Source organism: Ixodes scapularis, unplaced genomic scaffold, assembly GCF_016920785.2.
Source record: "Ixodes scapularis isolate PalLabHiFi unplaced genomic scaffold, ASM1692078v2 PGA_scaffold9__187_contigs__length_104089568, whole genome shotgun sequence".
Taxonomy (NCBI): Eukaryota; Metazoa; Arthropoda; class Arachnida; order Ixodida; family Ixodidae; genus Ixodes; species Ixodes scapularis.
In genome coordinates this window covers 21,507,842-21,534,499 of record NW_024609884.1, presented here as the reverse complement: position 1 = coordinate 21,534,499, position 26,658 = coordinate 21,507,842, and the positions used below count along the sequence as shown (strand labels likewise).

At 44.4% G+C, this 26,658-nt stretch overlaps 3 protein-coding genes across 3 annotated transcripts; 2 read left to right on the top strand and 1 right to left on the bottom strand.

The window, feature by feature from the left end:
- On the top strand, window positions 1-6,352 carry LOC8039112 (probable ATP-dependent RNA helicase DHX35). Its single transcript, XM_029969118.4, has 19 exons — window positions 1-665; window positions 757-893; window positions 955-1,047; window positions 1,371-1,448; window positions 1,529-1,633; window positions 2,050-2,276; window positions 2,352-2,552; window positions 2,683-2,770; window positions 2,833-2,929; window positions 3,468-3,620; window positions 3,697-3,821; window positions 3,899-3,953; window positions 4,096-4,188; window positions 4,279-4,373; window positions 5,071-5,148; window positions 5,256-5,385; window positions 5,456-5,609; window positions 5,978-6,089; window positions 6,198-6,352. Exons 1-19 carry the CDS (start codon window positions 638-640, stop codon window positions 6,228-6,230), a joined length of 2,082 nt encoding a protein of 693 aa, XP_029824978.2. The 5' UTR covers window positions 1-637; the 3' UTR covers window positions 6,231-6,352.
- Window positions 6,111-20,162, bottom strand: LOC8039111 (zinc finger CCCH domain-containing protein 3). The gene is made up of 11 exons (XM_029969117.4): window positions 19,926-20,162; window positions 19,549-19,621; window positions 16,301-17,221; window positions 16,148-16,244; window positions 15,864-16,009; window positions 12,342-12,549; window positions 12,113-12,277; window positions 11,841-12,039; window positions 11,643-11,791; window positions 8,877-9,001; window positions 6,111-6,495 (listed from the first exon to the last, which is right to left on the bottom strand). Exons 2-11 carry the CDS (start codon window positions 19,607-19,609, stop codon window positions 6,452-6,454), a joined length of 2,115 nt encoding a protein of 704 aa, XP_029824977.2. The 5' UTR covers window positions 19,610-19,621; window positions 19,926-20,162; the 3' UTR covers window positions 6,111-6,451.
- LOC8039110 (DENN domain-containing protein 11) lies at window positions 20,119-25,405 on the top strand. The gene is made up of 9 exons (XM_029969114.4): window positions 20,119-20,582; window positions 20,799-20,898; window positions 20,978-21,136; window positions 21,263-21,398; window positions 23,253-23,391; window positions 23,462-23,587; window positions 23,661-23,811; window positions 23,894-23,956; window positions 24,809-25,405. Exons 1-9 carry the CDS (start codon window positions 20,360-20,362, stop codon window positions 25,005-25,007), a joined length of 1,296 nt encoding a protein of 431 aa, XP_029824974.2. The 5' UTR covers window positions 20,119-20,359; the 3' UTR covers window positions 25,008-25,405.
- Window positions 25,406-26,658: the final 1,253 nt, after the last annotated feature.

Here is a 26,658-nt window from a genome sequence, read left to right as displayed (position 1 = left end):
CTAGGACGGGGGTTCCTAGAACCCGGACAAATTTCAAAAGGTGGATACACCCTGCACGGTATGTGGGGAGAGTGTCGAAATGCCAGAGCATGTCATTGGGCTCGGCCACTGACCAGTGGGCTCGGCCACCCAAGGACATCGCGCGTGGAGGCTGACTTCCTCAGGGATTTGGGAGTCAAGGAGAACGGTGAAACAAACCGTCTTCAGGAGGTAGAAATCAGTAAAAGAAGGTTAGAGGAATGGCAACGAAAATCAAGGGATGGATAGCTTAAAGTAGCTTAATTGGACGTAGTTAAGATTCAATGTTGAACTCAAAACACTACTTGGCTAGGTGGCGCAAGTCGCCGCCCGATTCAAAGAGAAGAGTAACCATTTATTTATCCATCCATCTATCCGTCAAGTTGTGTTCGATTATACAACACGGAACACGGAGTTGACGGAGTTTTCTACGATTCTACGACGACAGCGCGACTCAAAGGCTGGTTAATCGTGTAAACGAGTGCAACCTGAGCATGCACACAAGCTCAAATCTCTGGAAATGTGGGAAGCGCGTGAATGTAGCTCGTTGAAGGTTTGAAACAAATGTTTCGTTGTTGTACAGCGGGCGGTTATCCGAGCCAGCAGCTTTGATTGAACAATGTTAAGACCAGTCTTCGAGAAGCCAGGTAAGGCCGAACGGAGCCGTAGTTTTGATAAGCGCGAGCGTTGACGTAACGAGCGATTGTGATCTTGCTCTTTCCCACAAACCGCTTTTAGGGGGGAAAAAGGAGTTTTTGAACGAAGAATGGATTGTCGAAGACTCTCTACGCACCCCGGAGCACACCAACGTGGTGTACAATCCCAATGTATCGCTTTCTATTCGCCAGCAACGGGAAAGGCTGCCCGTTTTCAAGGTAATTGCATACGCGCTTGATTTCTTGTTGCTAGATGTTTTAAAGCTGCTGATGATTACAGAGCCGCACCGACATCCTCTACCTTCTGGAGAAACACCAGGTGTTAATCGTTACCGGAGAGACGGGCAGCGGCAAGAGCACTCAGATTCCTCAGGTACGCTTAGCTTAGGAGAGTCTACGTTCACATGTGCTGACACCGCAGGCCTTCTGCTACGGGCTTACCTGCCCTACTGCGGTGCTGCAACTTTCTAGTTTAAATAATTCTTATCATCATCAGCCCCTTTAAAAGCTTTGAAAACTCCGTAATATTTCAGGGCAGCCAACACAGTTGTCTAGAAGTGACAATTTATATAACTTACGAATTTGCCAGTTCATCGTGCGTCTTGCACACACCACTCTACTTTAGGATTTCGAAAGGGGTATTTAAGTAGCAACTCCCGAATGTAACCAATTATCATGGTCTCTTTTGTAATGCAGTACCTCATGGAAGCGGGATGGGCACAGAGAGGCCAGATGATTGGAATTACGCAGCCACGCAGAGTTGCTGCCATATCGGTGCGTATACCGCTTTAGGCGACACTTTGTCAATCAGCACCGGTGAAGTGATTGTTCCTTTTCTTACGAAATTCATGCAGCTGGCAAAGCGAGTGGCAGAAGAGAAAGGATGCTTGGCTGGTCAGGAGGTTGGCTACTGCGTTCGTTTCGACGACTGCTTTGACAAGCAAGACACAAAAATCAAGGTTGGATTTGCCCAAATGCTTTGCAGTGTTCTATCGTCACGCATTGTCATGCCTGTAGAGAACACACGCTAGACTTCTTGGCCGTGTCTTAGAAAGGTAAACATATGCAAGAACGTGGCAAATTGCGTTCTCACAAAAATTAGACCTGCATCTTCAGAAAAGTATTGCATACATTCGCTTTAGCTCGACTTTTTGTATCTATTCAGAACGTTCATCAAAATCGAATGCATTTGTAAAGAGTTCTATTCGTGCACGATTAACCCGAGACGACGACAACCACAATGTAGAGACCTTCTGCTTGTCATTTTTCTTGTTTCCATTCTGGGTTCATAAAATCAAAATCTACTTTTTTCTATTAGCTGATGCTAAAAATACTGCACAAGTTTGCGTTTCCCTAATACATGATTTAACCGCAGTTCATGACAGAAGGAATCCTCGTCAATGAAATCATGGCCAACCCACTCCTGCCGTCATACTCTGTCATAATGCTGGATGAGGCCCACGAACGAAGTCTTCTGACAGACATGTGCCTGGGCCTGATGAAGAAAATTCTTCGTAAAAGACCCGATCTCCGGCTCCTGGTATCGTCTGCAACGCTCGAAGCAGAGGCCCTTCAGAATTTCTTCCAAGACGAGGTTGAGAAGTACGGATATTTATTAAACTGGAACAAGATTATTTCAGTTTTTGGGCAGTCATTGAGATCAGTTTATTCTTTCAGCAAGAGCATCTCAGCTGAAATCCTCAGCATTCAGGGAAGAGTATATCCTGTTGAAGTCTACTACCTCAACGATCCTGTTGCAAACTATGTCAAGGCATCTGTCGAAACGGTCATGAAAATCCACGAAAGCCAGCGCATGGGTCATGTACTCGTTTTTTTAACTGGACAGGATGAAGTGGAAGAGGCTACCAACCTCCTGAAGTAGGTCAATATTTATTTACTTTTATCCACATGGGTTTACCCACAGATATTGTAACTTGAAGCCGAGTTAACTGGTCTTTTGACTTGAAAGGTAGTTCTAGTAAATGATGTTGAAACTTCTTTTCTGTAGGGACTACTCGAGAAACACAAAGAACACACCTGGTGTTCCAAGTATGTATGTATTGCCACTGTATGGATCACTACCTCAATCTGAACAGGTGAGCTGCCAGTATAATTCTGTAGAGTGCACAAACCACTTTGGTTTCTCCGTTTGTACCAGATGAAAGTCTTCGAGCCGTTCAGCCCCAAGGTCCGAAAAGTTGTGGTCGCCACAAATATTGCCGAAGCGTCGGTGACTATTAATGGAATTGTCTATGGTGAGCCATCAGTATAGCTGTGGGACATTATTGTGTTGAATGTATGCGAGTATTTTAACAAAAAAATGTGATTATTTTAACAAAGTGCTGCAATTTGAAATAGTATCTAGGGTTGTGCAACACTTTAGTATGAGGTCAAAGTGAACATAACAGTGAATAGGAATTTCCTGAGTTGAAAACAACTTTAATATAAAATAATATTGAAGCCTATAAAATGATCAGAATGAAAGGTCAGCCGTCTTGTGATGCCCATGCCATTGTAGCTATGTAATGCACCTTTAGAAATTATTATTTTTTTGTGGCTTCAGATAGATGGTGCTCATATATTAAATATTAACTGCCTGGAAGAAATTGGTCCTTATAATCCTAACATCACCCATTGAATCACACCTTCCTATTCAGTGAAGAGGGAAGCATGTGCACAACTTGGTGGTGTTACAAGTATCACCACCAAGTTCAAAGCGAAATACAGAAGCATGTGAAATTCAAAACAAATAAACACCATTTAAATCATTCATCCATCTTTTTTCCATTTCAGTGGTGGACAGTGGCTTTGTGAAGTTGAATTTCTTCAATCCAAAGACAAGCACAGATGCCTTAGTTGTGGTCCCGGCATCCCAGTCTTCAGCGGAGCAGAGAGCAGGCCGTGCAGGCAGAGTATCTTCGGGCAAAGTGTACAGGCTGTACAGGGGTTAGTAGACATCCTAGCTCAGGCTGAGCTTCTCACTCGTTAAGTCTGAAATGGTCATACAGTTCGTCATTTTCAGAGGAGGACTTCAAATGTCTCCCAGTGCACACCGTTCCTGAAATTCAGCGCAGCAACTTGGCAACTTTCATTTTACAACTGAAATCCCTAGGAGTGGATAACATTGCTCATTTTAGCTTTCCTGCTGTATGTTCTTTCTATACCAATTTTACATACCGTATCTGAATCTCCAATCTCGTCGTTTGATACAATATATATTTTAGGCACCCCCATCCAACATTGTCATCAATGCACTGGAATTGGATTATGCTCTTGGAGGTATGTTGCTTTTATTTTGTGTAGTATTTCAGACCAAAGTCCCCTGTTGTATCTCTCCTTCGTCCATGTTATTTGGCACATTTAGCTTCTCGGATGAACCAACTGGTCGGACATACTTTTGTTTTAACTTTTACACCTCCAGCGCTTGACAGCAGTGGCAACCTCACCGAGCTTGGAATGAAGATGGTTACATTTCCTGTTTCTACAATGCAGGCCAAGATGCTGCTTGCATCAGGTAAGCTCTTTTGAATTACAACTTGAAAGAAGGATTGACCCACAAGCTTGTATAAAGCCTAAACTTTTTTGTTCCCCACACTTTGTATAGGCGAATTTGGGTGCTCCCAAGAAGCACTGACAATTGTCGCAATGCTACAGATTGAATCTATTTTCCTGCAGCCATCTCATAGGAGAGCAGAAGCGGTAAGCAGGCCCTTTACCTTTTGCAATCATCGTGCACACTGAGTGGCAGAGAGCTGCAACACTGGAAGGCTCGAGTGCCGAGTTCATGAAGGAGTATTGCATACATACTACACGACAGTCTCCTCTACGCAACATTGCGGAACATGTGCGCTCTAGGTTCCGGTGTTTTGGTTGCGATTGTGTGTGGTTCATGCGAGCTTTGTCCACAGCAGGGTTCTCCCCACAGTGGGGGACAGTGGTTTTGCCACCCACCAGTCTGGCTGACTGCCTATCTCTACCATGACCAGCCAAACTCTATATTTTGCCTCTACTGGACAAGACAATGCTGACTTTGAAAATGCATGACATCCCAGATTGTTGTTTAGCAGACTTGTGTGGCACTATGTAACAGAACTGCATAATCCCTGCAAACAAAATCACTGTTGTACGGTAGAGCAAGTGCCATGAAGACCAAAAATTGCAGCAATCGTCGTCGCACCCCCCCCCCCATACACACACACCACACCTTCTCCTTCCAACACCATAAAAATTGTCAGATGTCCACATCTCAAACATTTCTGGGGAGAACCCTGTTCCACAGCTACATGTTTGTGCTCTTGGGTCAAACTTTGAAGCCCCTGAAGTTTCAAGCAGCTCAACTGATAATGCCAAATGTGATATTTATTTGTATACGTTGGTTGTAACTGCCTTTCTGCAGAGAAAAGCAAAGTACAAGTTTTCTGTGCTCGAAGGGGACCTGCTGACCCTATTAAATGTCTACAATGCTTTCATCCAGGTAGGAATGTGATTTTATTTTAGCCTCTCACATAGCTGAAGTTTTGTCAAATTGATTTAGAAAGGGAAAGACAAGCATATAGCTGAAGTTTTGTCAAATTGATTTAGAAAGGGAAAGACAAGCAGTGGTGTGGCCAGATGTACCTCAACTACAAGGGACTAATGAGGGCCACAGAAATTCGGAAGCAGCTTCACAAGCTCCTTCAGAAGTGCAAAGTGCCGATCGTCTCTTGCGAAGGTAGGGGCCTTTTACTTGCACAGCCCATGCTTGTTGCCACTACAGAGCTGTTTTGCGTCGTTCATCGCAGGAGACACCGATGCAGTGTGCAGGTGTATCGTAGCAGGGTACTTTGCCAACGCTGCATACCTCCACTACTCGGGAGAGTACCGGACAGTTTGTGGTGACCACACGCTTGCCATTCACCCAACGTCTGTGCTATACACCCAAAAGCAGCCCAAGTGGTGAGCTTTTTCTTTAATTGTTTCCGAGGTCACTTTTCTTTTAGAAGCCACGTGTCACATACAGCAGGGGCTGTTAAATGTTTGCAGTCTCGTGAACTCGCAATTGCTTCAGAATGGAGCAAAAGCCTCTGCATTGACACGAGACAGAAATCACCGTTTGCCCAACAATTTTCACCAAGAGGTAGAACGGTGTGCTTTGGGTGAAGTGGCAAACACGCAGTTATGTGTAGTCTGAAGGAGCGAGTGGTACCATTCGATATATTTTATGGGCCCTAATTCCTGTTGACATTGAAGCGTTGCTGTATGCAATGGGTAGGAGGAATGAACCGTGCACTGTTCCCACTTTTTAATTGGGCGTTTCCCGGCAGGGTCGTGTTTGGCGAGTTGGTGCACACAAGTCGAGAATTCATGCGGAACCTCACTGTTGTCGAGTCGTCTTGGCTCTATGAGCTCGCCCCAGACTTCTACCACTACGGCGTTGTGAGGAAAACTATGACCATCTTTTCTAACAAAAAAAACTTCTTTATTTACGAGGCTGTACATGAAATCACATTTAATGGTTGTTCGTTTTCCATTCTTACTTTGCAGGACACAGATGCTGCAAGAGGAACTGTGTTATGAGAGTGACCACTTTCTGCACGACTGGACATCCCGACACTATGAACAATGAACTTTATTATTATTTTATTTTTTTCCAGCCACACATGTGCATAATTTTGTGAAACAAGATGACATATACACTCTGCCGTGTTTTGGTATATTCTGAAAAACTGTTCAATTATAGCTTGTCTTACCAACAGGAACACTAGACTAGCAGCAGGCAACGCTGACCTTCGAGCCCCTCATGAAAGGAAGTCCGGGCGGATTCTCATCCCTTTCTGGTCCGCTGCAAGTCATTGGATTTTCAAAATATGGAGTAAAAGACAAAACAAAAAAACATACATTAGGACTAATTCATGTGTAACCTTTCAAATGCTGGACATGATGAAAAGAGCTCAATTAATTAATGCAGAAAACCACCTAATCACGGCTGAAGACACTGCAGCTGCACTGAAGCTGCTTGCTAAAGCAGGCAATTGGCATAAGTAGTGAAGCAATAGACCTTATTAGAGTAACTGTATATGCTTCCCCGCTGCAATACGTATCTCACTCCCTGCAAAGACTATGACTATGATCAAGCTAAAGTTTGTTAAATATTTTACTAAATTTTTTTTTAAAAATTAAATTAAAAATAAGATTCATTGTAACATTAAAGCAGGCGAACTCGCACCTTTATATCAGAGTCGTATGCTCACTTTCCCGACCAGCGGATGATGCCCTTTAGCACAAGGGGAATTTCTGTTATATATTTAGCAGTGTCGCCAGCCCGTGTGTGACAGCTTGCTTTTAATTGGTATATGGTAACATCTGGTGTGTACAGTATGAATGCAATTTTTTTTTTTTGAATCTCTCAGATGAAAAATTGATGCTATGGTTTTATTACATTAGCTTATTCATGAGCTTGCGCAACACACAAACGCATTAAAAAAAAAAAAAAAACTGACGTGGTTGTGCCAAAGCACAACATATAATGTTAAAAAAAAAAAAAAAAATGGAAAGCTGGAACATTTTGCTCCTATGCTATGACTAATGATAATATACTCGCACATCTACCCTTGAGCACATTTGTGAAAATCTATTATAGAATATCGGCAACATTTTAATGTGCTCCTCCCGGTAGCAAGGATCTAGCTCAGCGCGTTTATCAATTCACTCGCAAAGCAGAGGAAGAAGGAAGTCATGGTGCATACTCTGACAATTCAAGAAATGCAAGACATTTCTTAAACGTCTCCGCAGCCACTGATATTGCGGTGTTAGCCGGCATGGACGCCAAAGCACAAATCACGTAGCCAGAAGCGTGAACAAAATAGGCCCCGCTCTGTGTTTCTCAAGTTGGCAGTGACTCGACAGGGTGATTCAAGAAGAGGCCAGGCTTAAATCGACCGCAAAATTCGGTTTCTTAACCTATCGCGCTACGACTTTGTGCAGCTTTGCCCACGGATCGTGCATTTTTTTTGTAAAATTTGCAAAGAGCGAACTTACCTGAGGAAAAAGTAAAGAAAGAAAAAGGCTTAGCTCCTATGGAAATGCAGCAACGCCACTGGTCTTCAAACAACACGGCGCCGTTTCGCACGGTTGGCGCACGCGCAAGCGGTCGCGACGCCAACTGCCGCCAACGAATGAGCATACAACGCCGAGAGCTGGCGTGTTTAGCAGACAAGGAACTGCAGTTCCTTGTTGTTACCGCGTCTGTTTTTGTTTCTGCGACTGTCGCCGCCTGCGGAACGTGCACCGCTTTTGAGTCGAAAAGATTGTCTGCTAAAGACGCCGGCTCTCGGCGCCGTATGATCGTTCGTTGGCGGCGTTCAATAAGGTTAAGGTTAACTTATAATGTTTTTGCACCTTATAAGTGTACATATTGCACTTAACAGGTTATAGAACCGTTTCCGCATGCCAACGAAACTAATCTGCCGTTGCATGCATAGAAACTAGCCTAAATTTGACGGTCCTAGCGAGCTTGAAAAGAAAGCAATACTAATAACAAAAATAGGCAATACATTTTGTAAAAATACTTAATTTTGTTTTGTTGGTTCAGAAGGGGTCAAGCGCAATGGTTGTGCAAGACTTGGAAAGGGGTGGCGGCACATGGAGCACCTAGGGTGCCTACATGTTTCCGCTGTTTAGGGTGGCGACAACGTTTGTGATACCTGTTGCCGACAAACCAGTGTTGCCTACCTCGTCACCATGGCAACCAACGCTGTTTTCGTCGACCATTTTGTCACTTTCGCCGGTCGTGCGCTTGGACTAAGTCGCTAATCCTCGTTAGGGCTAGGGAGCGCTCACCGCTCTCGTTCCGACGACGAGGTTTCGGCGTTCAATGCCGGTCTGTTGTGTTCCATTTTGTCGCGGGAACTCGCGTTTCGATAAAGCAACGCACACTTCCTGCTCGCAACTTTAATATATGAAACACCCGAATAAAGAGAGCGACAGCCACGACGACCGCCATCCCGCTGAGCCTCCTACTCCTCTCATGAACGGAAACGGAAGTGGCCTCACAGTGTTGCCGGTGTGTCGAGACTACAGAAACTCGACGTTGTTTACGTTTAGCGAAATAAGAAGCGGGAAAAAATGGCGGTGGGAGAGGATCTGGGAAGTGTAACAAGAAGTTGGCGCCACCCTAAAGCGGAGCGGAAACATGTAGGCACCCTAGGAGCACCCATTACATACCTTGAGGAGGTCGGCAGGTTGGGGTGCACAAAGGAGACTCGTAGGGCTTGAGCGAAATGAACTGGGGACCTCGGGCCATCTTGCAACCAGGCCCCTCGTCCTCTTCCCGTTCCGCATTTTCATCTCTATAGAAAAGCGAGGTCAAAGCGGCATCTGTGCACAGGTTTCTTTAAAAGGACGACACTCCTCTCTGCTTGCTCATCGGGCTTCACCAGTTCACCTGCATCTTTTTGACTGTGTTCCAAAATTTACTCGATCTGACTTGAAAGTAAATGTTTCGTATGCCCATTCTTGTGGTTCTTACTCGCAGAATAAAGACGTCACGTGATCTGTTCGCCGTGTGCTTGTCATCTGCTTTCTGCCACTGATCTCTATGACAATTGCAGGATCGCGTTTGCCCGCTCGGCGAATGCGACCACTGGCGGCCATCTTTTTGGTAGAGTTATATTACCTCTAGCCAAGGTACAGCTGCTGCGGCCACTATCATCCATCCATGGCAGGCAGCGTTGTGGCAGGTGTGGTGGCTGGCTGCCATCAAAAAAGCGTGGGTGATATTTCGTGCTTGATTGAAATTGTTTGACGAAACATATTTTTGAAACCCGGCGTGAATGGTAGCCCGAGTTTTGTGAAATCGCAACACCAGAGAAAAACGGCACAGCACGCATCGAAAGCAGACGCCGGTACGGAGTCTGCTTTCGAAGCGAGCTGCGCTCCTTTCCCCCGGTGCTGCGCATTCATAGAACTTTCGCGGGGTCCTCAAAGATGAGGCTGCCGTTCACGACGGGTTTCAAGAATCTGCTTCGTTGAACAACTTCAATCAAGCACGAAATATCACCCACGGTACAGAGTACTAGATCCACGGCTATTTTATGGCAGCCTGCCGCCATTGCGCTGTTTGCCATATTGCTACGATGGCTAGAGATAATATAACTCTACCAAAAAGATGGCCGACTGTGGCCGCATTCCCGTTCATAGACCGAGCTGGTCAAACGCGATCCAGCAAATAGACAGAGATCAGTGGCTTTCTGCGCTCACAGCCGTCAAAGCTCGTCTGCTTCATTGGCTTTGATGGCAAACGTTCGAAATGGCAGAAAATGAGGTGGAGCCATCTGTGTGTGGTTATTGTGATTTTCTATTTTCAACGCACAAATTGACTGTGCACCATCCTCGTCTTCGGTGCTGGAATGAACTCCGTATTCTTACATTCAAGGCTGAAGATGTCTGAACACAGTAGATGATGCAGAAGTCTTTTTTTCCCAATGTGTGCATAATGAGAGGATAACATTTGTAAAGCAGTGAGGGCTTCAAAGATTTTATGTATAGGATCAGTCAACAAGCCCTATAGCAAACGGAATGTAATGGCACAAATGTGCTGGTGTATACTGATTATTACTATAACACGAGACCGAGGAATATGAAAGTTTACACTAAGAGAAGGAGAACCTCACTGTTGAGAAAGCCCTCTGTGCTGTACCGCTACACCGTGTGGAAGCAGATTTTAAATTTCAGCAAAGACGTAATCGGTGCAAATTACTATGCGTGGAACGTATATGTTTGGGGCACCTGGACTAAACTTAAGGGGGGACACTACCCAGAAAAAACAATTTCTGCAAAAAAAAAGTTGATTTTGAAAAATGTCATATTTACAACCACCAACATCTAGAGAGTATTCCCAGAAAGTTTCATTAGTATACACTGCATAGTTAATTTTTTATAAATTGTTTTCGGTCCCCCGATGCTAAAGAAAAGGCGGAGGTTGGAGCACTTTGAACGCATTTTTCTCCATCCCACTTTTTGGCATAAATTTCACTTTAGGAAAACTATCGTTTTGTTATTACGCAACTTGGATTCATTTTTATGAATTTTTCTGGGGTGAAATTTTAAGGGGAAGATAACTATGAGCTTGTATTTTTTATTTTTGTCATTTTTCATGCTCAAGAACTAAAAGTTTGGACAAAGGATGGAAATCTAAAAAACTGTATTTGTGTTTATGTGGCTTTTTTGTCATGAAAGATGGTATAATATAGAAATATAGCTCCATAGTTATCTGCTCTGAACTGTCCTAATGCAATGTAACACATGAAAACGAGAATTTATAAGTCATTTCAAAACGATAGTTTTCCTACGCAGACACGCCCACTTTCGTCTTTGAATGTTTGCAATGTTTTTTGTACTTCACCCAGGTTAGCAAAAATTGGCAGAAATGTTCTCAACATAAACAGAAACAAGCCCTGTAAATATAATTTAAATCGGACAAGTGGTTCAAAAATTTACTTTTTTGGGTAGTGTCCCCCCTTAAAGTGATTGTGATGATTAATAAAAAAAATTTTGGATGTCTAAATGAAAGAAGTGATTTTGATCTCAATATACAGCCCAAAAGGATGGTAAGCAAGTGGAGCCACCTCCGAAAGCACCACGTCGTCACTGTCAAAAAAAAGCTTTGCAGCGGTTAATATTATTCTCTTTCAGAGTGCTTCCTCCATGATCAAAACTAGAGACTAATCAAAACAATCGTCTGCTAATTTCCGCCATCGCAGCTACGTTTTCTTTTTGCCATAGCTCAAGACGAAGCTAATCTGTGTAGTGTCCAGGTGATAACCCGGCCGTTCCAAAATTGAGTCTCTGATCGTTTACTCGCAATGTCGCGTGGTATTACTGCCTGACATTGGAGACCGGTTACTCGGGCAAGATTTGGAACATAGCCTTTGGTTCATCTAGCTGTTAGCAAGAATGTGGTGCCCAGACTACTGCCACTGTGGCACTGACCTTTGTTCCAAGTCAACAGGGGAAGCCGATTTTTCACGGTGCTTGCGCTTGGCTGCCTGGTCGCGGTGGGCTAAAAAGCAGCGGTTTCCTCTGGGACACTTCTTGTTTGCGGCGTATTCGGGGCAAACAAGGACATGTTGCCGCTTGCACTGAAAGAAAAACTGTTTGCACCAGCCCCAGAACAAAGTAAGGGCGCACCTTAATTCCCTCTGTGCAGAAGCCACGGACGGCAAAGTCGCGGCACACTTCCGCCTTGGCATTGACCTTGACGTGGCGATAGGGGCACGGGTTTGAGGTGCAGCGGCCTTTCAAGAAGAAGGAACAGACTGGCATCTTCTCGGGGGCAACCTTGTGCGAGAACGGGCAGTCGGACAACTTGCACGTGCCTCGCAGGAACCTGCATCAGATGTCAGTAGTGCAACGTCAATGGGACATGAGCGGAGCCTCACTTGAGGAGGAAAATAACTCGCCTCGTGCAAACGGCAATCTTCTCGGGGTCGTGGATGTAAGTGCAGCTGGCTCCTTTGTTGCACCGTCCAAAACGGTTGAAGAACATGCAGTACCTGTCGGACCTCCTCTCCAGTTTGCGAGTGTTGACGGTACGCATCCTGTGGATGCTCCGGTTGATCGTGCGGCTGCAAGAGGTGCACTGTTAGTTGTGTTCCGAGGCTACTTTCGAGACAAGGGCACAGTTCCAACCTGAGATAAGTTCTGGTCTCTGACGAGGGAGTTTGCGACAAGACTCCCGGCAGCCGTTCCACAAACGTCTTGCCGCCAATGTCGATGCGGCTCAGGGAAGCTCCCGGACTCTGCGAAGACGCGGGTGCCCTCCGGAGCACCTTTCCTGAGACGTCCATGTGGTAGGTCGTGCCTCGGATCACTAGAATTCGCTGCTGCCTCGAAGACCCTGCAGATACAAACATTGAAAAATTATTTCGTGAAGCCTTCTCCAACATGCTACCAAACAACAGCACCGGATGCACATGCCTTCTTTGCTGAGAACAACATGAGGAAACATGATCAACTGTGATACGACGACTTCACAAGGCAATTTTCTATAGTAAGTTACAGGTCAAGAAGGTAGCGGCAAATGCCCCTCAAAGGGATTCATATATCCCTCCGCCACCTCCACATCCAATAGCGTCCCATCATTTCCGTAATGTCTAGGCCAACGCGGGAGAGGGTTTTGCCTTCCTGTGAATATTTGCTTTATTTTTCGACTTTGACTTAGCGTTGTGGAAGCCACAAGAGGGAGATTAGAATTTTCCCCCTCCGGTGGAAACAAAAACAACTTTGGGGGTTAGGTTCACCCTCCGATGGATACATGGCTTGCACGTGACGTCATTCAAAGAGCGCTCCGATGACCACCAGAGAAGAGGGCAAGAAGGAGCTCCCCTCTTATCAGGATCCTCCTTTGTGCCTCCCGGATTTGCACCAGTCGTGGCTATTCTCCTCCCAGAAGATTATAGAAGATTAACCCGTCACTCAAAATTCTTACAAAAGCAGCTTCCCTCTCCTCCTCTTACATGGTGGTCAAAAGTATGCAATGTGACGTCAGTGCAAGCCATGTATACAAAAGCCACTTTCAGGGGCTCGATTCCCTCTCTGATGAATACAAAGGTCGCTTCCTTAAAAAGTGTTGTTCGGAGACAAGCTGGCATCACTCTGTAGCCATTATCTATTCATTGAAGCGGAATAAGGGGCGTTTCCAGGGAACTATACTTTCGACTGCGGATGGATTTGAAGCGGGCGCATCACGGTTATGGGAGGAGCTTCTACATTTTTGACTTGTAACCGACCATAGTGATTTTTTCTGCTCCATCCAATTTCCTCTCCGTGCAAATACCTCATTTGGACTGCATTTTTTCTACAAGTTGGACATGCGTGCAAGATATTATGGTTTATTGTGGATTCCTTTTAGGCAATGCAAAAGCAATGCATTGACTCTTCCCAGCGTTTGAAACAAATGACTTTTTTTAAAGAGTCGCCTACGAATAGCCACTTGACTATTCGAGTCTTAACCACGAAAAGCTATTCGCAACTCCAATTGTCTATAGGTGGCGCCACTCCTTTTCCAAGATGGCGGTTATAGTGAGGGTCGGAGATGCGTGCTGGGGTATACCAGTTGCTGAGCCTGTCCAGTGTGCTGGGTTTACTGAGCGACACAAATTATTTCCGCTTATACAAGGAAGCTAGGGTGTTGGGCCCGCAGGTCACCTTTTTATCCTGAAAACGAAAATGGTGTTTAGCGTACAATTTACGCCAGGAGGCACCTTTTATTTCAGGAACGAAAGCGAAACTAACTTTTATTTTAGACTGAATTTCTTCATATAGGTGTTCACTTCAGTTTCTCTTCTAACTCGAGATGTGTCCCACGGCTTAGTTATTAAGCTAAAGAAATAGTTTGCAGAAACTTTATTTTGTGACATTAGTGACCAATCCAGGCACTTCATGTTTTGGCGAACTCAAACTCTGTGTCCCTTTACAGACAGGGTCTTTCATACACTTAGGCGTATCATAGAACATTGCATTTGTTGAAAAAAATCAGCGCTGGCATTTGTGTGTTGTGGCTGCCTTTTCTCACTCGGATAATTGTGATTTGAAATAATGGATTGCGGGCCATTTAATAGGGTTTAGAGCATTTAGGTGATTAATTGCTTTAGCATTTATTCCCAGAACAATAAATAAACATTTTTCAAAATAACGCCAAGTGGGACGAGTTTAGAATATGTCTACAAAACATATAAATTAAGAGAGGCTCTTCACTACAAAAACCCCAAAACGAAATCCAAGTTAGACAACCGAGGTCTGTGTGTTTTTTTAAGGAAATGCATGATGCATAGAACCTTATATTACATCCGGTGTTTATGTCAGTCTTGATAACAATGTCAGAGTTTTTCACATACTAAAAGGAAAATAAAGTGAGACCTTTAATATTATCATTATGGTTAAATGGCGTATTTTTGTGATTGAGGCGTTTAATGAGGGCCTACATTACCGCTGTGTAAATTATAATACAATTAATATATTTTGATACCTAGATTTTCCGAGCTCTAATATAATTTGTTCCTTATGACCTAACTTCAAACAACTAAGGCAATCCAACGTTGCAAAATTATCTTCACTGGTGCCAATTGGAGCATTTTTAATTAACAAGTTATAAAATAAAGATAGTCTTAAATAAATGAAAACATTCTAGCTAGTGTGAAGAATCCGCATCAAATGAAATTAATTGTGAGTAAAGCATATGGTGCTATTAAAGTTGTGATGACAATTGTCAAAACTTTCAGATTCGCCGCCAATCCTTCCGGACCAAATGCCCCCCCCCCCCCCCCTTTCCCCCTTCCCTTCCCCCCCCCCCCCCCCCCCCCCCAAAAAAAAAAAACTTTCTTGGACATTTATTTTTTGTAATTTTTACGCTCCATTGTTTTGCCCACCTCAGCCTTTATAATTTTAAAGAAAGCCCTACCCGTTTGCACATCTGCTCACTGCAGCAAGTTTCGTTGGCGCTGAAACACCAGTGAAACGGTATAATTAACTTTAAAATTGTGTATACGAGCGAAGGCAAGCACAGTGTGTTTGTGTTAACGTTGCGTGTTCCAGACTGCGCGTGCGCAGAGCCCAAATTACGGTCTTCGATTGACACATAGTGACGACACGCAGACGGCGCGTGGAGCGCGCAACTTTAACGCAAACGCATGGCGCTTGCATTTCCTTCTACACACAATACTAAAACTCCCTAGTAAGGTACAATCCCATACTGGCTGCAGCACTCCATTGAGACAGTGAGGAGTGTCGTCTGCATTCAGAAATGACTGTTCGCGAGCCATGATCGCGAGCAGTTCCGCCATGCCCACTCGGCAGGATAACCGGGGACCCTCACTAGAGCACTTCCCATTTCCACCGCTGGAGGGCGAGCAACCAGCTGGAAACGCAAATTGTAACACACACACACACAAAAAAAATTGCTGGAAACATGTTGGAAATTATTGAACAAGCTTGCAAACTGCCAACAAACCATGAATCACTAAACAATCCTGACGGTTTTAGATTTCACATAAAAATGAATAAACAAACAAAACAGTGCAACAATTAATAGTACATAACCTAAAAGCAAACAAATGTTGAAAAAGCGGCAAAAGTCCACAGCAAAACCATTAAGACCATTAATAAAGGTGCATGCAAGGTTACTGAAATTCCTCATGTAAATGATGGCTTTACCTCTGGAAGTAGTAGGGGTCGGAGGAAGGGAGCGCTTGCGTGTCCTGGATAGCTTATTTCGTGACGCCCTGTAGGTGATGCTGCCGATTTTGATGTACCGAGATCGACTATCCCTCGCCTCCGTTCCTGCTTTCTTATAGGACAGCCTGTGAAAAAATTAAGTTGAATATTACATAACAGCTACCAAGATTTCCAGATGCCAATGAAGCAGCAAAGCTTGCTTTCACACCATCTGTTCATTTTGCAGTTCACAATTACTTTACGCAAACAGAACTTAGCCTTACCGACCAACCCTGTTTCCTTGTGAAAGCTTGTGAAAGTAATGGGTGCTTGCGTATGATGGGGGCCAAAGAAACCTTCGAGCTGGAGCGGCTACGTGACCTGCCACAAGCAAAGTATAAACAATGGGACACAAGATAGTGGAGCAAAGTACAAACCTGACTGGCCCCTGCTATGGGACAATGAAGACCTGGTACGATTCACATTGCTGATTTTGTACTTCTTGACGATTCGTCTCGCACCAAGGCAGGCCAGGTTTGTCACGAGGCTTCTGCTTGGGGTTTGTACCTTGGTTTTGTCCCGCACCAACTTGTATTTGGACACAAGAGTTCTCGGGGGTATGCTCCTCCCACCAGGCTTGTTGGGTGCGGACACAAAACGATGAGGAGAGGCAGCACTGACGTTGCTCTTGCGATACACATATCGTCCTACGGAGCCCACTTTGAATGGGAACAGTGAGCGGCGAACTGGCCGACCGGGGAGCCCTCTGGTAGCCGCAGGCGACGTCTTCCCAGCTGCATTGGGGGACGCCGAAACGTCGGCCGGGGTACTAGGTATCGCGTACGTCTTCTGTAGCTTGAATCGGCTCTTCCGAACAACGGTCGACAGTGATCTCTTCCTGGGTTTCACCACAGGAGTTGGTTTTACTGCACCACTGAACTTTACTGTAGAACTGGGCTTTTCAGTGGGGTTCTGCTTGCCCGTAGAACTAAGCCTAACTGCAGGATTGGGCTCTACCACAGGACTGGGTCTTGCTGCAGGCTTCGGCCTTTCATCATGGTTGGATTTTATTACAGGACCGGGTTTCATTGTGGAAGTTTTCTGCAAGGTGCACTTCTGGTTTGTAGCTACATGCTTAAAAGTAGATGAGCATATTGCAGGCACAGTACTAGTTGACAGGAAACTACTGGATTGTCCTCTAAAAGGTGCCGATTTACAAACAAGGTTTTTTGATGGTTTGTTGATGGATGGTTGGCTGGCACCACTGGAGTTAACCAGTTTGTAGCGATTCGGCCTCGCGGCTGCATTAACTCCTTCACTTTCTTTCCTGGACTCTCGCTTGTGGCTCTCTATTAAACCTGCAAAGAAATCACATGGGCTCCTGCTTGATTTGCCCCCATACATTCATACATTTATCCACACTTCTTCGGTGGCAAAATACAGGTCCTAGCAGACACATATGCCTGAATAGGCCTCAAACACTAAAGTTCCATAAGACAGGAGGCACCGCAATGTGATGGGTGACCTTTAAAACAATAACACAAACATAACACAAACATGCAATTCCACTTGCAGAGGAAGATTGAAGATGCTTCAAATACAAGCGATATGAATGTGTGACAAAGTCAAAGTTAGGAAAAGGTCGTGCTAAAAGAAAACAAATGAAAAACCTCAACAGTCAAGGATTACTTCGCAAACCTGATATATACAATTGTAAATTCCCTTCAGTTGTGCACGAGCAGTTCTGGTTTTCTTCTTGTCGAGAAATGTCTGGGTCCGAATCCTTTGGATCATAACTTTTTCTTTTTTTTTTTTTTTTCTTTTGCGGATTTGATCACTTTCAGGTTCAATGCTCTTTTAGCAAAGGAGTGCACAGCACCGTTAACAAGCGATGAAGTCGATAGAGGGGACAGTGTGCTGCTAGGCACAGCTCCAGGCAGATGCAAAGGAGCCGAAATAGTGCATTGAAAATATGTCTGAGAATGCTGTGGTGTTTATGTTGCATTGTAAAATTGTGAGAAACACAGAATAGATAGAAGAAATTATAATTCAAAGTAGGATTCCAGAAATAGATTTCTGGAAGCTGCCATTCTAAATATTGGTGTGTTTTGTGTGTGCTTCTTTGCTTGCCTAATTGGCAGGTGACAAACAGTGCAATGGTCTACACTCAGGGACAACTTTCCGTAGCAATGAATGCAGTCCAAGGTACCGGAGTTGAGTGCGCTTGCTCGTCTTAAAGGCAAATTTGGGGGTTTTACATGACAAACCAACGAAGGGCATCTGGCACACCCCAGCAAAGGACTGAGGATTAGTTTCAATCACCTAGCAATCGTTTGACAGGCAACCAAAATTCCGATTACAGACTGTGGGCAACTTGGCTGGGATTCGAAGCCGTGTGCTGGGGATCCGAAGGACAGCGCTCAGCCTTGGAACCACCGGTTCGCACACCACCCCTCCACTCTTAGGAAATGAAAGTAATGCGCATTTATCCACTCATTCACAAGTGAAAGCTGATATAAAGTTACGTACAATTCTATAAAAATCATGAATGAAGAAGTAGCCTTTGGGTGGTGAGGTTTTTCATTAGTTTTCTTTTAGTGCAAGCTTCCCCAGCAATTACTTCACACGACGCTTCCAAAGTGCAAGGTCGCAGTTCTTTTCTATCGTATTTCAAGCCTCTTCAACATCCCTCTGCAAGCGGAATTAAACTTCTTATCGAAGTGAAGACGGATATGCAGCAGCTACTGCAGCATGGATCGATAGTATCAGTTTCCAAAATTGGTTGGCCAAACCTTCCCATTATTTCAATGATTTACAGACATGCCTTGTCAGATATCCAGAACTTCAAGTGCTGTTCGGCGTCACAATTTATATTTAAAAAAAAAACTTTAATAAAAACTTGCATACTTTGGAGGCTACATGCCACCTGAACCAATGTTACTCGATCAGTCAGGTGACAAGCTTTCTAGAACGCCTGGCGCCTTTTGTGGCGCCCGCTACACTGCCCAAGGGACAGAAGCTGCGGAGTTGGTAGAATGTTGAATCCAGATTACCTGCATTTGAGAAATTCTATCGGGGTTTTTATGGTAAACATAAAGTTTGTGTGAAAGTCGGTGCAAAAAGAGTGTTGTGTCCGAAAATGGTCCGTCTTCGTTGTCCATGTAGGTGTTTACGCCAGTGCGCTAGAAACACCTCTTCTCTGTTACCTGCTCAGCAGGCAACAGAAAAGAACAAATTACGAACACCACTTTTTTTTTTTTTTTGAGCTTGTGGAGATCTAAAAATGTTGGCCTGAACTGCCACAAATAGTCAAAACAATGGCAAGAAGCCTCTAGCATACAAGGAGTGGTGGTGTTGGCTAATACTGGAGGCTCATACAAAAACGTATATTGATTTAAATATGAATGGCGCTACCGTATACAATGTTTGCAGGCGTCACTATAGACAAAATTGCAGCAGTGTTAAATTTCAAAGAACTGTTTGAAACGCCCAGTGTTGCAAAGACAATTGATGTGTACAGAGAGAAAACTCCAGGGACGATGCGGGGACCTTGGAGTTGACGGGGAGCTTTGCAAACGCTGGGGAGGCCTCAGCGGTACTGCAGGAGGCAACAAATGCTCGGAATAACAAGATTGCAATGATATCACGTTTCATCAGAGGAACATATGAGCATGGATAAACATACGGGAAAGGTAGAGGATCTCTTCTTCCAACTCTCGTTTTTCTTTGCTGCTAATCTCGGCCATGTCGTCAGTCCCCTGCAAAAAAAAATAGAGAAAGGTTTGAGCAGTTTTCGAACGTTCCAACTGTTCGAATGTATTCGAATGCACCCGCACGACATATTGCACAACATTTCCTCATCTTTTTTACATTTCACGATGCTGAAGGAACACGCGCTAGCTAAATAAAAACATCTGTTACAAAACCTTACCCCCGTTCACCTAAAAAAAAAAAAAAAAGACAAAAGCGACTGATCAAAAGCGCTGAAGGCTTGCTGAAGGATACTTCCACCGCTTCTTTCACGTTTTACACCGGCCAGCGTAACATGAAACAAAACCTTACCACAGTTGGGTTTATAGCACACAGCTTGGTTCACAGTGATCCTTTCGTATTGCTTGCACAACCTGCCACTCTTCAGCCTGCTTCAGCATACCAGCGAGTTCCAACACGCACTATCCGCACTATCCATGAAAGGATCAGTGGGATCAGGATCAACGAGCTTGGAAAGGATGCGCTCTTCTATCCAATCCAATCCGAAAGTCGCGTCGCGTGCTCCTGAGTCCTGTGTGCACGCGTCACAAGATCACGGGACTTCCGGTTAGTTTTTTTCAGCGCGCACCAAACCAACCAAACCACCAAACCAAAACCGCCCAAACCTGCGCAAAATCGCTGGTCATGGCTGGTCTTGGTGTCGTATGTTGGTCGGAGCGAATGCAGTGATGCAGTCATAGTGTAATAGCTTGTGCACGAGTCCGTGGAAGCAGCGCTCAACTAGCATGGCGCGCAGAAGAGGTGCTACGGATCGAGCTCCATTGCTTTCAGATGGTGAAGAAATTGACGGCTACAGTAGTTACGCCGATCTCGCTTGCCACCTCAAGTGCCAGCTCGACCCGCCGCTTCCACCGAGCACATCCAACAACTTCAGCAGTGACAGAGTAGTCGGTGAAATATACCGCGATGTCGTCGGAGTCTTCGTGATTGCGTTTGACACGCGAGCTGGTAAGTCAGCAGTTGCCGTTAGCAACCCAGTTGGCTCGGCTGCCAGATGGTGTAATCTGTTCGTTTACATTTTTTTTTTTCTGATCGGATTAGCGATTGAAATTGTTGAGTGATTTTTAGGAATTACGTTTCAGGGTGGACGGGTAATGCTGAAGTTCTGGCATTCGTAACGCGAGGAAAGCGAAACGTTCAGAATTGCACTGTTCTCTTTTTCAGGCAACACCGTGGAGTGGTGGACACCCAAAGAGCTAGACATATCAGGAATAGAATTCAAGGCTATGGCAAGTGGAGCACACAGGGTCCATACAGATTTTATGTAAGCCATCACCAGGCCCAGCTTTCTTAACCACAGTGCGAGTCAACTGGAACATTGGTATTCTGTTTTACCTTCCCAGCTACTTCAAGCGTGGCAACTTCTACGGACTTTCTTGTTTTGAGAATATGAAGGTAGAAAACGAGAAAGAGCGTGGGGCACGCATGAAATCAATAGGAGTCTTGGCACAGAGTTACTCATTGTTGCACCTCTACAAGCCATTCCTGCAAAAGCAAGTTAGGTATGTGTGCACCAGTGTACCCAACTCGTTTGGTACAATTATGCTGTATTGTGATACGGTTTCATAGCTTTTGTTACATATTGGTGCAACTTTGTGTAGTGCTCTATCTCATATTTCTTATTTCAGACACCTGCTGGAAAGCCCAGGGCTGTACAGCGATCTTGACCAATTTTATTTAAAGCACTGCAGTCGCCCCACACTAGAAGCCAGCAGTGAGCTGAGTCCCTACAAGACTATCTGTGATGGCATGCATTCCATGCAGGTGGGGTCATAGTCATGGATCTTGATTACCTAGTTCAGCTCATGCAGTTTACTACGAAAAATACATATTATACATTAAATTGAAAAAGAAAATAAAGAACACAAACTAAGCAGATTATTTTGGTTGAAATAGTGATTTTCAGGGGAAGTCCCCAAGTGGAGACTGGATTGGACAAATAACGTCTGATCTCTCACCCTTGCGGTGGTAATGATCACAACTGGTGGCATACAACACCAGTTTTCTCTACCGGCTGCCAGCTCCCGATTAGCTCAGTTGGTAGAACGCTCCGCTAGTCTTCCCGGACCAGGTAGATTTCTTTAGTAGCCACCAGTCGCATAGAGGGCACTGATGTCACTGGATCCTGGCAGAGCCGTGTATAGAGAGAGTTTGGTCAATGGTAGGCGTGGGCAGAGCCAGGGCGTGCACTAGATGCAGAAAGAGGGCTTGACATGCTCTCTTGGGCAACCAGAAGCCGAAAAGAATCCCCTAGCGGTGGTAGCGAGAAACTGTTTTAATCATAGGTATATGGTTTTAATAAGCGCGTAAGAGTTAAATGTAGTAACCCTTCCTGGTTGAAATTAGGATGCATGTGATGTTTTGATTATGATCATGCAGAACGGTGTAAGAAATGTATGTGCCGCTCGAACTCTGTTTTGCTTGGACAGTGTGTGACCACTCGGACGGCAGATCCCCGGCCCTCGGCGCCTGGTGTATGGATTATGTCGAATATTCCGCTAGTCGCGCTCTTACACCATGATTTTGGATGACCGTGATTGTAACATCACCTGCACCACATTTTCAGTCACCGAGAGTTACTCCGACGCACTTATTCTGTTTCTTGCTACCACCGTCAAAGTATTATTTCCGGCTTCTGGTTGGCCGCATTCGAATTTCTGAAGATGCCCTGGAACACGCCCAGCCCGCTTTTGGCCAATGACGTCTCCTCATTTGCCTTCTATACTTCCCAATGAATGGCCAAACTCTCTGTATATACGGCTCTGGATTCTGGGAAAGTAGCATTAAGCTTCTCGTATGGTTGCCACTTTGAGCAGTTTCTCCTTGACCTATCCATTCTCTGTGAGCTGATCCAAATTCCCAGTGACAGGTTGCTTGATAAAAGACATTTCTTGAATACAGAGATTTTGTTATCCAAAAATGGGCAATATTGTTTGGCAGTGTTCAAAACTAATTTTCCTGTCTTTAAATAGGCATGAACAATACTACCATTGTAAGAGATGTGGAGATAAGCATGATAAGTGCAGTGCGTACGCAGAGCCAAAGACGCATTTGTTGGCGAAGAACGCTTTCAGTACGATGATGCTCCATTGGGAGCAAGATGTTTCGGTGGCGCTCTGCTATGGCTCCTGTCCCCGATGTTATGACCAAGATTATTAGGAGCGAGAATTAAGTGCGGTGGAAGCCTAGTCGTTCCTACATCAACGTCGCCAGAGCCGAGTCTTATTTCCGTCGATGAGAGCAGAAATAACCCTACTTAAGATGTTATAGTGAGCAATTGGCCAATTGTAGAAGGCGGATCACAGCGACGCTTTTTGTCACACGTCGCCAATAGCGATCTTGGCGCAATTGGTTCAGAACGACCCGTTCAAGGCTTCGAAGGATTTGAGTGGACCGAAATGGCGATTACCATGCCAAAAGAGACTGATCAACCTATCACCTTGCGAGGTTTGGGCATCATGTTAGTATGTTTGTGCCTGGCTAGGGAAGGCAATGGCGCTACTTTCCCAGAATCTAGTGACTTTAGAGCGCGAGTTGCGCTGAAGCCAATTTATTTTTTACCTTAGTTGAAATTAGCCATGATCAAATAATAAAGGACTTCTCTACATTTTATTTCAGATAACTCACCCAGCAGGTTGCTTCTCTCAGTTCTTGAACTACTTTGGGGAGAAAGTGTTTCTGCTGTGGAAGTTTGCACTGCTGAAGAAACGCATTCTTTTCTTCTCCCCTCCACCCATTGGGGTGGTGTGTTACCGTGGTAAGTGCATGGTACCTGCTCACTTCCCAGCCTGCAGATGTCTGATTGCTTATTTCTCTTGGACTTGCAGTGTACTGCACCAGTACTCTGGTCGCACATGTTTATCCCGACATCGAAACGTGCCTTTGCCCGCCCAACTTCTACATCAACGTCACCGATGTGGACGTCCTGGCAAAACAGTCTGCTTACGTTGCTTGTGAGAAATGTTTTGCCTTCTCTGGGCTGACAAGCACCTAGTCAAATTCCTGTAAAATACTTCTTCATTCCAGGCACCACAGAGAAAATTTTTGAGTCAAAACAAAACTTGTTTGATCTGTATGTGGACCAGCAAAATTTGGAACCAAATTCTTCCATGCATCAAAGACTGTTGGAATTGAGTGTTGCGGACAGGTTAAAGTACAGCCACCTCCTAGACCTCAGGTATCCAACCGACGTCTCTTACCATAAATTGTGATCAGTTTTGTAAATGAGAAATACTGATTAACGGTTTGCATTCTTCTAGGTCTAAATGTCAGCCATTACTGGCTGGAGATCTGGAGGCAGTGGACGAGTCTTGGTTCACTGGGTACGGAAGGTCTAAGATCTTGCACCAGAGTCTTAAAGGGAAGCTGAAACACTTTAAAAAAATGAGATAGAGGTTGATTTTTGCGTAGTTTTACTCCATGACTCTTAATATCATGTTTGTTTTCCCCGAAGATGTAACAACACGAGAAAACACTTAAAACCTCTGACCAGTTGTGATGTCATAAGAGGATCTTTCGGCCGCCAAGCACATGTCGCTCGAGGGCCGCGCATGCAATCGCAAGCTTGCCATGTATGTTCCCCCGCACTGGCACCAGTCACAATGTCTTTTTCTGCCCTTTTTAAAAATGGAGAGGACGTGCGTGCCTAGCTTTGAGAAGATGCGCAAGAGCGGAGATTAAAAAAACTCCTTTTGTGATGTCGTGCTCTGGGAAGGAGGGCCTTCAGCGGTACTTTGAAAATGATTTTCTCGAGCCTCCATGCTCTAAATTAAAATAATTATTCGAGATCTTGGAGGTCAAATGAAAATTACTTAAGTGTTTCCTCATATACAGAACCGTTTCAGCTTCCCTTTAAGAGACATTGTGGATGATTTCCAGTTTCCATTACATTTTGTTCCTAATCTGCAGGCTCCACCATTATGGCAATGTTGCCGTGAAAGCACCGCAGACCTATTTGTATTTCTCGTGCCATTATATCGGCGGTCATGCAGTTAGTATTGCACCCTCCATGTATCGATTTTATTTTGCAAGATTCCAGTGAGCAGTTGCTTGGACTGTCTATTTAAGCATGGAGTACTACACATTTCTACAGTTCAATTGAAATTTTGAAACCACCTTGCATGCCCTCATAATGGATGACATAGCTGTTGCCTTATGGACTTTTAATTGGGTAGGTTCTTCATGGCCCAGAACACTCAACTCTTCAAAGAGTTGCTGGAAGTTTCCAGGAGCCCTGAAAAACTGTGGACTGAAGAGCATATGCAGAGGGTGGGCCTGGACCCTTATGGAGACAAGTTGTTCCTCACGGAGCTGGTTGAACGCTACGGCATAGACATCGTGCTTATCACTGACAACATGTGTTGTCCAGCATGACCGTTAGTCCTTGTCCTTGCCAAGTGAAACCACAGGGACTGCTGTACAGACTGGGGCAAAGCACAGTTTCAAACCAAGTGTGCTGTTACTGTGTACTTCACAGGTTCAGTGGCTGGTTGGCTTGAGTGTTCCTGGTGGAAGCGTTAGTACAAGTATTGCATCAGCTGTGTTATGTACATGCATTGCAACCAGATATATTTGTGTTATCTGCTTTGAAGTTGACTGCACCCTACACAATTTCTGTTGTGTAACTGATGTGGAGATTAACCTAATTGAAATCAAACTTCCCTTGCATTGCTATAGGGGAGCTCTGCCCTTCTAAACACGGTTTACTCAAAGTTAATACCGAACTTCCCAAAGAATGTTCAATTTCTACAAATGAATTTTTTTTTTTTTTACATTTTAGGTTCATATTGTCACTGCTATGGATCATGTGAAGGCATGACATGTGCAGTCTTCAGCTATTTAGTCTGCACAGATATGGAGAAGTAGAGGCTAGTTCAGTTGTGAGCGGACTTCACTTGCCATAACAAGTGGTTGGATTGCGATCAGTTAAAATGTGAATCTCGACTCGCATTAAATGCTACAAGCATGCTCTTTTTTTTGGAATGCGTGTCCTCTATGCACTGGACAAAATGGTGTACAGTTAGCACAACTCGGTGCATTATGGGTGGCTAGGACATGCAGTATTATGTTTTTGTTTATACCTAGCAAAATTGTGAAATTCAAAGGTTTGCACTCCCAGGTGTTGGAAAGTTTGCTGTTGAATCCCTGTTGGACTTGTTGGGCAGAGCTTCCCAGTTATTTACCTTGAAAGCTTGAGACACGGAGCTGTTTTTGTTGTTTCAGTATTTTGTGGTCCCAGGGACAGTAAAACAGCTAGAGTGTGCATGCCTAGATACACTTCTCAAAACAGTGCTCCGTTTGTCAAGACAACTTGCTTTAAGAAACTGACAATCATAAGAACTCGCAAGAATACTCATTTACAAGAATGTCTTATTTAATTCCAATTTAACCTAACAGCACAACAGCAGTTGTATAGGGTAGGTCGTTTTGTACATTTATTGAAATCCTATAGTTGTGGTTTGTCTCGTGAATCTAATGACTTGAAATTACGATTGACAGCACTGTGCTTTCACTTCTCCTGACCACAGAGAATGAACAAGTTTTATGTGAAAGTGCTGAACTTTCTAGGCATGTTTAAATAAAAAATAGGGGTGAAAGATTAATTTATTGTAATGCATGAAAACACCAGTACCCCTGGTCCTGCCGCTGTATCCAATCCTAAATACACCAAACATTCCCAAGTAGTGTGCACTCAGGTGCTCCCAGACCAAAGTAATGAAAGTTTTTGTCTGGAGTTAAGTACACATTGTGAATGTGACCAGTGCTTGCCAGGGAAGGGTTCAATTGCTCTAAGAAGCAACTGTCTAGTCATTTCCACATTCCTGACAACCTTTTCTAAGGTGTCCAGCTTAGCCCAAAGAGTGCTACGCACATGAGGTTTAATGAGATAGATTTTAAACTTTTGCATAAGTACTGGTTAGTATTTTCTGTGTCTTAGCAAAGCCCGTGTATTGCATTTTATGGTACTGCTGGATGGCGTTTCCCATTTTGTAAACATTACATTATACTACTATTTTACCCAGAT

What these genes read in the sequence shown, in the direction of transcription:
- LOC8039112 (XM_029969118.4), top strand. Translation starts at nt 638, where the DNA reads ATGTTAAGACCAGTCTTCGAGAAGCCAG. An exon ending in GCAGAGTTGCTGCCATATCG is followed by an intron (nt 1,449 to 1,528) that starts GTGCGTATACCG and finishes AAATTCATGCAG; the next exon opens with CTGGCAAAGCGAGTGGCAGA. An exon ending in ATTGGATTATGCTCTTGGAG is followed by an intron (nt 3,954 to 4,095) that starts GTATGTTGCTTT and finishes TTACACCTCCAG; the next exon opens with CGCTTGACAGCAGTGGCAAC.
- LOC8039111 (XM_029969117.4), bottom strand. Translation starts at nt 19,609, where the DNA reads ATGGCCGAGATTAGCAGCAAAGAAAAACGAGAGTTGGAAGAAGAGATC. An exon ending in CAAGGAAACAGGGTTGGTCG is followed by an intron (nt 16,010 to 16,147) that starts GTAAGGCTAAGT and finishes ATTTTTTCACAG; the next exon opens with GCTGTCCTATAAGAAAGCAG. An exon ending in GACCCCTACTACTTCCAGAG is followed by an intron (nt 12,550 to 15,863) that starts GTAAAGCCATCA and finishes TTGTATCTGCAG; the next exon opens with GGTCTTCGAGGCAGCAGCGA.
- LOC8039110 (XM_029969114.4), top strand. Translation starts at nt 20,360, where the DNA reads ATGGCGCGCAGAAGAGGTGCTACGGATCGAGCTCCATTGCTTTCAGAT. An exon ending in TGCGTTTGACACGCGAGCTG is followed by an intron (nt 20,583 to 20,798) that starts GTAAGTCAGCAG and finishes TCTCTTTTTCAG; the next exon opens with GCAACACCGTGGAGTGGTGG. An exon ending in TGGGGTGGTGTGTTACCGTG is followed by an intron (nt 23,392 to 23,461) that starts GTAAGTGCATGG and finishes TTGGACTTGCAG; the next exon opens with TGTACTGCACCAGTACTCTG.